Genomic DNA, 13,653 nt, shown 5'->3' with positions numbered 1-13,653 from the left:
AGCTTTGGGTGTTATAGCAAATACACAATACATGCCTCTAACTATGTGCACTGATACAGTTTTGTCACGCGATTTTCAGTTGACACATGTGATTTCAGCTAATCTAGCGTAACTGTATGGCTGATTCAACTCTTCCGCCTGTGCGGTTACACTGTATCACTACATTCTGAAATAAAACTGTAGCTATGTTTCTTAAATTACGTTATAAAACTATAGCTATTTATGAAATTTTCTCTATATATTAGACATCCGCCGGATATTTTATGCAACCCGCTATTTAAGTTAATTCCTTCTAACTATAATAACATAAGCTCAACGAACAAGTGTAATTGGGTTATTTATACAAAATCAAGGCCCAATTATCTGGACTCACAAAGACCCATTTATTTCTTCTTGGGCTCGGGTCTACCCAAATCTATCTAACGGCTCAGATACAGCTCCCTACCTCATTACAATACACGCGACCACACCGAATCATACCTCTTTCCTTCTTCATCTTTTGCTTGTTAACAGAGATCCCCTAACTAACGATTTCCCTCTTCAGAAATACACACCAAAACTACACATTTTCGATCTCCCAAAAAAAAAAAAAAATCTTAAAATTTCATTTTCATTTGTTAAAATTCTCAAAATTACATTTTTTTCCTCAAAAAATTACGAATTATATGCATTTTTTATGATTGATTTATAGGAAGCTTATTATATATACTGTTTCAGTTATTCCACCAATGACTTCGTGGCTTAGAGCCGCTGAAGGTAATTTTTTTTCCCGATTTTTATTTTATAGAAGTGACATTGTTTAAGCTGATACAGAATGTTGAAATCAGTGGATAACTCTTTAATTTATATATGTTTCTTATTTTTTTGATAAATTCTTATATATATATGTGTGTGTGTGTGTGTGTGTTTCGATTTTTATAGAATTGACATTATTTAGGCGCATCGAGAATGTGGAGATCAGTGGATGCACTGTTTAATGTATATAGATATCTCAATTTTTTTGATGAATGATTATATATATATATATTATATATATGAGTTTGTATATATAGTCCGAGCTAGAGATAGTAGGTGCATGTGAGCCTAGAATGCTCTTACCTGACATATGTATGTGTATTTAATGTATATACGTTTCCCAATTTTTTTGCTGAATTGTTATATATATATATGTGTGTGTGTGTGTGTGTGTGTGTGTAGATAGTCCAGGCTGGTGAAGGTATGAGTTTTTCGATCTTTATAGAAGTGACATTATTTAGGCTGATCCAGAATGCGGAGATCAGTGGATGCGCTGTTTAATGTATGTAGGTTTCTCGAATTTATTGATGAACTGTTATATATATGTGTGTGTGTAGTCCGAGGGGGACACAGTAGGTGCATGCGAGCTTAGTCTCTATGCTGGATCTCTTAGATGTATCTATGTGTGTATACAGATACCTCAATTTTTTTGGATAAATTCTTATATATATGTGTGTGTGTGTGTGTGTGTGTGTGTAGTCCGAGCCCGAAGTAGTAGGTAAATGTGCTGGTACAGTATACATTTAAGATGATTTTGTAGAAATGCACTTACCTGACATGGACTAGCGAGTGTATTTGATTGGAATTTTAGTGCGTCTGTATGTGTTGTTTGATCTGAATTTCGAACTGCTTGTAGTGTTTGTTTAGGTGTTAAATTTTCATTTTGACAATGAATTCAAGGATAATGCTTTTTTGCATACATGACATAAGGCTTATCTTCTTTAGTGAATGCAATTTCTGCTTCCAACTCAGTAGTTCGAGCTGGGATGCATAAAGTTTGAGTTCACTTAACGTGTTGAAATTGAGTTATGAGATGTGAAATAGACAGCTCCGGCTATTTTAATGTGGTAAAATGGCTAAATTTGCCCATGTACTATCCGGAAGTGCTCAATTTTTTCCCTCCATTTCACTTTCAGACCTTGTCGTTAACAAATTTTCTTATGTTTTCCCTTACCTTTAATGGATCTCGAAATGAAAGCTACATGTCCAAAGTCTTCGAGAAAAAAGGTCTAGATTTACCCCTTAACTTTTGACTATTGTTGAAAATTATCCTAAGTTTGGAGCTCTGTTAGGGATCAAGGAAAAAAGAGACCTTTTCCTGATAGTGGGATGTTAGATGAAATTTGACCATTTCCCTTTTAATGTTGATAAATTATAAGTTGCTCAAAATTTTTCTTTTCCTTTAGCTTGATTACTGCATTGCAAGTTTATTAGCGTGCATGCTTCTCGTAGTCGTAAATGGAACTTGATACCGTACAAAAAGCGAGTTTCCTCTCACTACCAAAGCGCTGTTTTAAATACACCCTGCTATTCTGAATTCTCAAAGTTTTCCTACTTCTTGTTGTTCCAATCTGATTAGAAAAATGAGAAATTATTAATTTACAACTAGCTTCCGCTATTAGCAATGTACCCCATTGACTTGTAAGTCTTATTCAGAGTCATGTTTTATTGGATGGATGAATGGAGCACATTTGAACTATGTTGATTTCTGACTCATCAACATGGAAGATCTTTCCAGATCTTGTACAATTTCCTAACAAGCTGAAATGTACTTTGTTGCATCAGATTTGTTTGAAGTTGTAGATAAGAGGGCAAAGAGTGTAGTCGGCGAGAATTCTGATGAACAGCCCAATGCTCGGAGTCCAGGTATAACTTTTATAAGGTTGCTTCGATGATTATAAAATTTTCAATCTCAAAATGCACCTCTTGGTTTCTGCTTTTGACTGGCTTAGGACATTCCTGTTTAAGAAATAAGACTTCTTATAGTTACCTTCAGAAATGACTCTCTTCTAATGAACATTTAGAAACAGTCAATTCTGAAAAGGCAACAAGCTAACCAAGGGATATCACAATCAAATTTTATCTCTAATAAAGAAAAGATAAAGCTACACTAATTGAAAACAGTAGGATATTTCAAGATGCATATTTTTGTTTCTATTTGTGATCATGCTGATTGGAAAAGAAAAGTGTTTGTTTAAGTGTCCTATAACTTTTCATATTTTTACATTATTATTTTTAAAGTAGCCTCTGCGGATGGTGAATAAATCATCTCCTTTTTTTCTTTTCTTTTCTTTGGCTTAGTTCCGAATGAGAAAGGATCTCAAACAAAAAGGTCAAGGCAAAAAAAGAAGGTAGTGTTTTTCATTCCCAGCACAATGCTATATTTTATCTACTGAGAGTTTTCAGAATTTTAACAATGAGGTTCGCTGCAGGCTCAAAAACGACTCTCTTCTAATGAACCTTCAGAAACAGTCAATTTTGAAAGGGAAAAAGCTAGCCAAGGGACGTCACAGTCAGATTTGGCCTCTGATAAAGATAAAGCTACCGTGCTTACTGAAAACAATAGGACTAATCCAGGTAGTCCTAGCAGCAAAACTAGCACTGAAGATAAGCTAATAGTTTCTGAAGATGGTGCCTCGTTGGATGCTCCTATGTCTGAAACAGCCTCTAACAATGAGTTAAATCATCATGCTGATCACGTGGAAGCAGCAGAACCAGTTGATGTAAAAGCCGTGAGTTCAGAATCTACTGGTGAGCATACGAATGGAAACACCTCAGATATTCCTGGAGAGACTCCTCTGTTGCCTGCTGCACAGGTGGTTGATACTTTGCAGGACAAATCTCCAGTGGATTCTAGTCAAAACACAGTTCTTGATGCAGGATCTCCTGCGAACTTTCAGCAGGAAAGATCCAACTCTGTAACTGCAGATGAACCTGGTATAACTGACAGGCAGATGAAGGATGTTAAAACCAATGCTGAACCTAATTCAGACCAGAAGCAGCTTCCAGAACAGAAAACTGTTAATCCAGGCGAGAAGCAGCTTCCGGAACGTAAAACTGTTAATTCTTCCACGAAAGTACAGGAGCAACTTGAAGAGGTAGAGTCTGTTTTATAAGCTAACTTTGTGGTGTATTTCTAGGTCTTTTGATAAGCTCTTTTGACTACATGTATTTCTTCAGGCTCAGGGATTGCTTAAGAATGCAACTTCTACCGGTCAGTCAAAAGAAGCACGGTTAGCCCGTGTAAGAGTTCATTACTTCATTATCCTCTGATTTAGAATGCTAAGGTGCTTTATTTGTGCATATTTTTCTCAAATTAATGAAAAAGGAAATTCAACATTCCTATTTTTTAAAGTTTTTAAAGAAGCTTTCCCAGAAAGTATTTCCAAAAAACTATTTTTTGAAGAAATGTTTTACAGTGTTTTTCAAAGAAATAGCTGCTAGTTAACTCAGAACTAGAATTTAATCTGGCAATTAGTTTCTGAATTTACCTTCGCTTTGGTTTTTCCACCAAATACTTGGGAAATGGTGCCGGATTAAGTACATGTAAATGTTGTGCTGTCTTTCCCTTCAAATTTTAATTTAATGAACCTTTGTGAACCCAAAAAATTTGATGAATACGGTTTGTTCAAAGATGTCATTTCAGCAATGTTGCTTTCTTATAAGTTCGAAGTACGTGTAATATTCATGTTGTAAAGATTAATGAGCATTAATATCATCAGTTGAAGGCCTCCAGTTCACTAAAAAAATGGAGAGAGTAGTATTCCTTGCTAATTTGAGTATGCTGTAATATTGTTTTTTGAAGTGTTAATATGTTAAATATTATGAACATAATAAATCTCATCACATTCTAATTTATCTGTCATGAGAGATGAAAGCAAGTTAAACTCCTGATATGGTAAGTTGGGAGGCTGCTTTGCTTGACAAAATATGTGAGCGGCGTAAATGGTTGAATAGATTCATTAATGATCATAAAATAATTAACATTTTTATCTTTTTTGATCTTTTAATCAGCTGCAGTGTAAGAGGTTCTTGTTCTGCAGAAAGTTATGTTTCACAGCTTATTGTGCTTTTACTCAAATGTCAGGTTTGTGCTGGACTTTCATCACGTCTTCAGGAGTATAAATCTGAAAATGCTCAGCTAGAGGAGCTTCTTGTTGCAGAGGTGAATATGGACATTTGATTGGAGAGTAACTGGGTTTTTAAAATCTCTGCATTCAAGTCTTGATTATATGCCGTTTACTCTGATGTGACAGAGGGAGTTGAGTAAATCTTGCGAGGCTCGGATAAAGCAGCTTCAGAAAGACATATCTGTAGCCAAAAAAGAGGTGTCCAAGGTGGAGTCCGGTATGGCTGAGGCTCTTGCGGCAAAGAATGCTGAAATTGAGGCTCTTGTTAATTCTACGGATGCACTTAAGAAGCAAGCTGCACTCTCCGAAGGAAACCTGGCATCGTTGCAGGTTCATTTCAAACTACCTGTTAGCCTTGCACTACCACACTTGCGAAGTGGCATTTCGTTGAATCTGTTTTTGTTTCTGGGATCATTTGTGTTAGTCTGATCTTTGTTATGACTTCACTTTAAAATTCTGGTACTCGGAATTATGTGTCTATTGGTGGTTTCCTGGGCCAATACAAATGGAACTTCTATAGTTAAAAGGACTTCCACGAGGACTCTATAGTTCAGAAATCAATTATGTTAAATGGAAAGGAAGTCTGAAATTTGTCTGCTTTTCTTCAGGCTAATATGGAGGCTTTAATGAGAAACAGGGAACTAACAGAGACAAGGATGATGCAAGTATGTGGATCTCTATTCACAACAACTTCTGGATATTATTGCTTTGTTTAGCTGCTACCGAACACCTTTACTACTATTAAGTTTCTGACGGTGGTGAGAAACTTTTATGTGTTCAGGCTTTAAGAGAGGAGCTGGGTGCTGCAGAGCGAAGAGCAGAAGAAGAGCGTGCTGCTCATAATGCTACCAAAAAGGTTAATAACTGAAACTTACTTGCTGAGCATTCTAAAAAAGAAGCAGCTCAATATTTGTACAAGGATTTTGAAAAATGATTTGAAGTCTTTAGCAACAAACAAGTTTATCTCCTGAAATCTGCCAACAACTTTACCACACGTCTGTGGATCAATAGCAGAGAACTTGTCATTTCTCCCTAATATAGAGTTTCTGTTTTAAACTTTATAGATGCGCTTGCAACGCCCCTCCCCTGCTCCCTCTCTGATTCTAAAATGCATCCACAGCTAGCCCACCTATAGGGAAGCTGTGGATAATGGAGATGTGTTGTTTGCAATTTAATAATTCATGTCATCTGTAAGAATAGGCTTTTATGGAAAGGGAGGTAGAACTGGAGCACCGATCTTTAGAGGCATCCACAGCCTTGGCTAGGGCGCAGGTATTCTCCGTCTGCAAGTATATTCTCTCATGCTGTTACATCATGAATTGCAATGAAGTATACATTTATGGTCTTTTGGTTCTTGCATGCTATTGCTTTTATAACATAGGGATTTAGCTGTTTGCTTCAATATATAATGACAAGCCAGAACGGTATTAGCCTGAGAGAATAATACGTGAACTTTTGCTGAAAAGTTCTAGCTTTCTTGTAATGCCTTGCTTGGGTTGTGATGCAGTATCCTGCTCTTCGAGAATTTGAATTTTCTAGGGATTGGATTTATGGAAGTGGTAAGTTGATAATAAGAGGTAGACTTTGAGCTGACTCTAAGAGCTAGAATTGTGGCGTGAACGTATTGTCTATGTTGTAATTCGAGTAGCATTAATTTTGTTGTAGCCATTTCTGATTTACCACCCATTGTTAAGACATTGTCGTCAATTATGAAAAGAAGAGGGATTACTTTTACTTTCATTTCCCCCCAACAGATGCACTTTAGTTCATACCACTTAAGTCATCGTGCTTAATTGGACTAGATTCTAGTACTTGTCCTCTTGGTGTTAAGCAGGAATCTAAAAGAACTGAAGTGAAATTCACTTCTCTTTAGTTACTAGCAATTGGTTTATTGTTTGTACTTGTACATCATAAGTTTCTTCTGTTTGGCAGCACATAATCTCTCATTACTAATGCATGCGTGATTTTCATTATTCAATTAAGTAAATATCTTTAAACTTTTGTATGACTATTGGTACTAGAGAACAGCTGATGAAAGGACTGCAAAGGCAACAGAGCTTGAGCAGAAGGTGGCACTGCTTGAGGTAAATAATATTTTTTTGATGTCATCCTTTATGTGACTCTTTCCTTATCAAAAAAGAAAATCCTTTATGCGACTCTTTGGCTTAATTGGAAATGAAGGACACCTTAAAAGAACAATGAAAAGATTTCTTCAGCACTTGTCAACTTATCCAAGGGTGTCCCAATCTGGCAGGTTGAATGTGCAACTCTAAATCAAGAACTGCAAGACATGGAAGCTCGTACTCGACGTGGACAAAAGAAGTCCTCGGAAGAGGCAAATCAAGTGCTTCAGGTTTTATAATTGTTATTCACTTGAATGCATGTTGAAGTAACATGAGAGAATCAGGAATTTGAAAATACAAGTAAACTTAAAATTGTTGGTGTCTGCAAGACACTTGAGTTAGAAAAAGATTATGAAGAGAGAAATTCTCATCTTACTAAGTAAATTGTTATGCTCCTGATATTAAAGTTTTAACGCATGCAAAATTAGGTGTTTTTATGCCTATTGTACATATTATGCTTGGAGAACTGTCTTGGCATCTCATAAATATGAAATTTACAATTCTTAACTAAGACAAGGGACCTTTTGTTTGACATCATCAACCATGGTTGCTGCAGTTAAAAAGTTTACACATGCAATGGATCGGTGATATCCATAGATGTTTCCATCAAGCCTCATATTCGTTTGTTCAGTTGCAGCACAACATGATCTTTTCTAATTTGCTGCCTGAGACTGTTTGAAACTGAAACGTCGCAGTCAGCTAGATAAAACACACGCCAGATGTCTGTTTTAACCTCATTTTCTGAACATGCAGGTCCAGGCATGGCAAGAAGAAGTGGAGCGTGCACGCCAAGGTCAGAGAGAGGCTGAAAGCAAGCTTGCTTCTTTGGAGGCAAGTTTATTGCTCTATAGTTTGGCTCAATCTCTAACTAGTGTGTGCTAATATTGTACTTGGTCGTTTTTGTTTGTAAACAAAATGAGCTATTGCTCTAAGTTGATGCCTTAATGATGATCATTAAGGGGTAATTTTTCTATTGACTGTAGGCTGAAATGCAAAAGTTAAGAGTTGAAACGGCTGCCATGAAAAGGGATGCTGAACATTACTCTCGCCAGGTGATTAAACTCTTGCTTTTGCCCTTTTCAATAAAATTTGGACCTCCTGATCTTCCACACAGCTCGTCTTCTACTTTGTTTTCAACTTTTAAGCGTGTATCACTTATTCAGTTAGATACAAATAGATCATCATCAGTTTTGGTTCCCTTTTTTGGATAAGGATCATCAGTTTTGGTTCCAGTAGTACCCTTCATTTAGCTTAATTTAGAAGTCCCGACATTTGTTAGTCTCAAAAGCTAGAAATATAAAGTAAAAATCTTGATAGCGTACTTGATTATATGTTTGGATACCCCAAAAATGAAGAAAAACTGAGCTTCCAATGTCAATTCAAAATTTAAGAAGTATATAGAGTTCATGTAGTTTTTGTGGCGTAGTAGTAAATTAAGCTATGCCAAAGTGAAGAGTAGCATGATCAAAATAGTCAACACATGTTGTCTGAAAGCTATGTTGCTCAGACACTCCAAAAATTATGCCGCACCCTTGTTGGATCCTCCAAAAATGCATAGTTTTTGGAGGATCCGACTCATCCAACAGTATTTTGGAAGATTCCGATCAACTTAGCTTGAAAGAGTTATGAGGGGGTTTACGGTGTTTCTTTCATGATTGAAATACCCATGTATGTTGCCTGAAAGAATTATGAGGTGCTTAGAGTGTTAGATTCCATATCGGTTAAGTGTATAGGTTGTAGTCTCCTGATATAGTTTTGGAGAATTCTCGCCACTGCGCTGACTTTAGAGTTGAGTCATGCCGTAGGTTCATTTTCTTAACATGGTATTAGGGCCACAACTATCGCTAATATTAAGCTGCAAGGCGGAAATATAAGAAGAGATGTTGGAAAGACATTAATTATCGTATCACTGTGTCATTCACGCAGTATCATTTTCTATTACAAACTTTGAAATAGCGACATGAAGTTACTTAAAGAGTGTGTTTTCCTTGAGCAAAGACAGCATAGAAGCTATGCAATTTTGGTGCCCATCCCTGCTCTTTTGGTCTTATATATGTCAATGATTGAGCAATCATCTTAAAATAATTGTGTCGTGCTGTGCCTTCTATTTTCTTTTTTTCCCTATATGGTACGTCGCCAAGTCTGTGCTTTGAGGTATTAACACAGGAATGTGTCGTGCTGTGCCTCTTTTTCTTTTGGGCTTTCTGTGACTGACCCACTTGCATATCCTCGTTTATCAATCTTTTAATCCATATTGATACTGGAATCTATTGCTGCTGGTAACAGGAACATGTGGAACTTGAAAAGCGGTATCGTGAATTAACTGATCTATTGGTAAGTAAAACTTTGACTAACTCATGCATGCTCTATATAGTTCCCTTTATAACTTGTAGTAACTTAATAAGCTATATTTCTTTCCTGCAAGTTCAGTATTACAAGCAAACACAGCTTGAAGCCATGGCCAGTGAAAAAGCTGCGGCTGAGTTTCAGTTGGAGAAGGAAGCAAAGCGCTTTCAGGAAGTACAGGTTTGTGCTTTAGTTTATAAGAATTTTAGCATTGCATTTTATTCTAGTCCTTGTATTTACAGTTGCAGTTTGATCAAGAAGTTTAAGTTACTTAAGAATTTCTCTTACAACAGTTAGAAGCTGAAAGAAACAGAGTTTCTCGTCGAGCATCATCCTCATGGGAGGAAGACACTGACATCAAAGCACTTGAGTATGTTACTATTAAGAATTTACTTTATGCTTCTGGGAGACACTTTTGAATCTCTGCCTTTATTATAAGACCCTGCTTCCCATTAAACCTCGGCACCGTTGTCCACTAGGAAAATGTGAAATTGGTTCTTAAACTTGAAAATGTGAAATTGGTTCTTAAACTTACTTTTCCAGCTCAGGCCTTTCTTTTTAAGAACAAAGTAAGTTGAAGAAATTTGCATCTCTTTCCTGGTTGAACGGAAGAGTGAGGGAGGAACTGTGTGGTTGCAAAGAATCTACTAATTGCTTGGTGCGATCTAAATTTTCAAAGAACCAGAAATAAATTGTTAGATATATATATATATATGCCAAATTGGCACGGAGTGAGGATCCAAGTATCCAGTGCGATAGTCGAGGTGGGTTAATTGGTTGGATACACTACTATCAATAATAAGAAATGGAAAATAAAAGAAAATTTCAAATTTATTACCAGCATTTAATTTAAAATGAAGGACAACAGAAAATGTCATGTTATATATAAAATATGTCACAATAATGGGTAATTCATTTGCTTCGGAATTATTTCTTTATGAGACTTCTATAGTTTGAAACAAGAGACCGTAATTCATTACGCAGTTCAGCGAGCCTCCACAGTTTATTTATCAGAAAACAAAGTAAGACTCCCAGTTTTTAAGTTCCTCTGAGCATGATGTGCTTTTCTGTAACAATTAACATTACAGGCCTCTCCCTTTGCATCACCGCCACATGACAGCGGCGACGATACAGGTAAGCTCTTTCTTATTTTTTCCACATCCCCACACTAGGGAGTAAAAAGAAACACGAAAAAGGAAAAAAAGAGTACAAGTTTTGTACTTACCCGGATGGAGAGCCATATATTTATATTATTTTTCTATATGACATAAACTTGCCTGTGCAGTTACAGAAGGCGGCGAAGCTTCTGGATACCGGGGCTGTCAGGGCAACACGATTTCTCTGGCGATATCCAACTGCTCGAGTTATCTTGCTTTTTTATCTGGTTAGAACAGATAATTTACTCTGAAAAAACCTTAGTTTCTGTTGAATGTTTAAAGCAAATCGATGTAAAATTGTACCTTCTATTTAATGAGGTATATTTTACTGTTGACAGGTGTTTGTCCATTTGTTCTTGATGTATCTCTTGCATCGCCTTCAGGTATGCTTATTTGAGCTTCGCCAAAGTTTGATAGTTGAGAGTCTGCTGATGAGGTTTCATGGTGCACGATTTATGTGGGTGGCTTTTTTTAATCATCGATTTCTGCGGATAATATTGTGTTAATTGATGAAAACTTAGCCGATTGAGGGAGTTAAAATGAATAAGATAGGCCGAGAATTACATGGAAGGAAGGGTGAAATGGATATTATGTTTTCATATAGTCGATCCGATAGTTGCTTGGGATTGCGCTATAGTTGTTGGTGTTGTATGAAAAAGACACATTTCTTAATCCACTTCGCTTACCATTTACTTGGTGTGTATATATATATATATATAAATCTATGTATGTATATATGTATATATGTGTGTATATATAAAACCTGCATTTTAGACTGGGTTTTGACATTATACAGCAAATATCTTTATCTGTGGATGATGTTCTGTATTCTCATATAGGCAGAAGTGCATGTACGTTCGCATGCCCATTTTATGTTTTACGGATTCTTATAGAATTCATTTAGTCATTCTATCTGATGATATATAAATATCTGAGCAGAGATGCACCTGCTCTAGGATTTCTCCACTTATTTTATTATTTTCACTGGTAGTGTAAGGACATTGAAACAAATATGATCTCATTACGTTTCATTTTATCGCTTCTGTGACATTGCAGGAACAAGCTGATACTTTTGCATCCAAAGAAGTTGCAATGTCAATGGGGCTCATCAACCAGACTTTACCATGAGCCATCCTGCTAGAGGACCATTCAGGTTCTCTCTGCTCTGCTGAGTTGCTCGATAACGTCAAATCTCATTTGAGCATCAGTAACATCGCGAATTCACAAAATGCGTGAAGAGGAAAATTGCATTTGGTTTGCTTCCTTGGAAGATAGTGTGAGTTATACTGTAACTGCAGTCTATTCTACTGTGATGAGTCTATTAAAAAAAAGAAATTGAACATCAACCAAAGGTCTAGGTAGGTTTCAACTGCTTCTTCTTCAGTAATCGAACGTTAAAGCATCTACAGTTTGGTACCCGTGTTTGCAGCTGAAAATTGACGGGGAGAAGATCAAGTAAACACAACACACTCTTTTTTTTGTTGGGGGTGGGGTTAAGCAACAAACTCAGTAGTTGTAACAAAATATGATACTCCATTGATTAGAATTGTCAATACATGAACACTTGGTTTATGCTATCAAATACTTGATCCAGAAATTGTCTTTTTAACTTGTAAGGAAGGGAAAGGATTTCAATCATTGCTATGAATGTATATACGGTGTAATTTTGTTGAAGGGTATATTCTTTAATACTACGACTAGGAATCTTTTTAATAAAGAGTTTTCACTTCTTTGATTGGTACTCGTCGTTTATATAGGATTCTCATTATATGAATCAACTGAGAAAGCAAACAATACAAAGAGAGCTCTTCCATGAAGTTATTTTCTTGTTTGACAGAACTCTTATCGAGAAACTAGTCTGGAGCCAACCCTTGCAATCATCAAAATTTGGGGATAATTATCAAAGTATGTAATCATTTCATCTAAAAACTTGAACTCTCAAAGGGAGTATATTTTTATTTGTTTAATTATGTTTTCAACATACCCTTTCACACAGTTTTGGTATTAGAATTTTTATTAAGGGGATTCAAAATATTTATAAAAGTAAACTCAACGAAAGAGCTAAGGGGATTGAATCTACTATATATAGTTATATATTAGCAATACATGCCTGTGCATCGAGCATGTCTATTTACTTTAATTAGCCAGTCTTTAAGGTTTGTATTTTGAAAATAACTTTTAAAAACATTCTAATTGTTATTATATATAGCAACATATACAAAATGTATTTTATGTACCATCACTTTAGTTATAATTAAAAAATGGAGTTTAAAAATTAAAAACATATGATGGAATTAAGTCTTTGAGATGGAAAGAATCAGACTTTTTTCTCATTGTCATGACAATGAAAGTTGTTCATCGATGTGAAAAAGATAATTAGTAAGAATATGAGGGAAAATTAATAATTTGATTCTAGATTTTTTTTTTTAAATTTTTTAATATCTTATATATATACCGACAAAGTTGATATCCATTTTAATTAACTAATTGTTCGAGATCCAAACATAAGAACCATTGTTGTATATATTGGATTTTTTTTTAAATCAAAACAAATAAAATATTTTTATTAAATTAATTAAAATATATATAATAATTTTTTATATTAACAGTTATAGATAGAAAAAAATTGTTATAAAGAAATCAAAATTAGAAAGATATATGTTATATGGTAAATCATCAAATTTTAATTCCGAAATGAAAATATAAAGTAATACATTTTATCAATGTAAAGAAACAATAATCAGAGACTGCATGGGAGAGTAAAATAAATAAAGTATTGACAAAGAAGAAAAACGGGGATAAAAGTCACTCCCTCCTTTCACTTTTACTTGTTCACGTTAACATATCAAGAGAAAGAAATTTTTCTTCTTCTTATTTTACTCTTCACATTAATTACTCATTTTCAAATCATTTTCTAAGGCTATTGAGACTATACACCAATAAATATGAATATTATGATAAAATATATACTTCATTTATTAATTCTTAAAGAACGTGAAAAGTCAAAAGTTAACAAGTTATGTGTAGGAGAATTAAAATTGAAGTGCATACGTATATACATGAGAAGAGAATAAATACTCAAAGACTATAACATATGTCCAA

General features: G+C 35.2%; 1 protein-coding gene across 3 annotated transcripts; it reads left to right on the top strand.

Moving 5' to 3' along the window:
- The first annotated feature begins 576 nt into the window (after positions 1-576).
- LOC132030976 (golgin candidate 1) lies at positions 577-12,292 on the top strand. Of its 3 annotated transcripts, none has more exons than XR_009408147.1 (22): positions 577-756; positions 2,581-2,661; positions 3,097-3,146; positions 3,228-3,893; positions 3,976-4,038; positions 4,883-4,960; positions 5,052-5,255; positions 5,534-5,590; positions 5,707-5,781; positions 6,126-6,197; positions 6,947-7,009; positions 7,180-7,278; positions 7,802-7,879; positions 8,032-8,100; positions 9,335-9,382; positions 9,479-9,574; positions 9,688-9,764; positions 10,483-10,528; positions 10,680-10,778; positions 10,890-10,934; positions 11,608-11,827; positions 11,981-12,292. XR_009408147.1 is itself a non-coding variant. In XM_059420784.1 (21 exons), exons 1-21 carry the CDS (start codon positions 729-731, stop codon positions 11,677-11,679), a joined length of 2,166 nt encoding a protein of 721 aa, XP_059276767.1. In that variant the 5' UTR covers positions 577-728; the 3' UTR covers positions 11,680-12,292. The 3 variants fall into 3 exon arrangements, 1 of the variants encoding a protein (XP_059276767.1); XR_009408146.1 differs by having other exon boundaries at positions 11,961-12,292; XM_059420784.1 differs by having other exon boundaries at positions 11,608-12,292.
- The last annotated feature ends 1,361 nt before the right edge of the window (positions 12,293-13,653 follow it).

This window comes from Lycium ferocissimum, chromosome 9 (assembly GCF_029784015.1).
Source record: "Lycium ferocissimum isolate CSIRO_LF1 chromosome 9, AGI_CSIRO_Lferr_CH_V1, whole genome shotgun sequence".
Classification (NCBI taxonomy): Eukaryota; Viridiplantae; Streptophyta; class Magnoliopsida; order Solanales; family Solanaceae; genus Lycium; species Lycium ferocissimum.
Note: the sequence above shows the minus strand (reverse complement) of the source record. Positions and strands in the feature narration are given on the sequence as shown.

What these genes read in the sequence shown, in the direction of transcription:
- LOC132030976 (XM_059420784.1), top strand. Translation starts at nt 729, where the DNA reads ATGACTTCGTGGCTTAGAGCCGCTGAAG. An exon ending in GAAACCTGGCATCGTTGCAG is followed by an intron (nt 5,256 to 5,533) that starts GTTCATTTCAAA and finishes GCTTTTCTTCAG; the next exon opens with GCTAATATGGAGGCTTTAAT. An exon ending in AGAAGGTGGCACTGCTTGAG is followed by an intron (nt 7,010 to 7,179) that starts GTAAATAATATT and finishes CCAATCTGGCAG; the next exon opens with GTTGAATGTGCAACTCTAAA.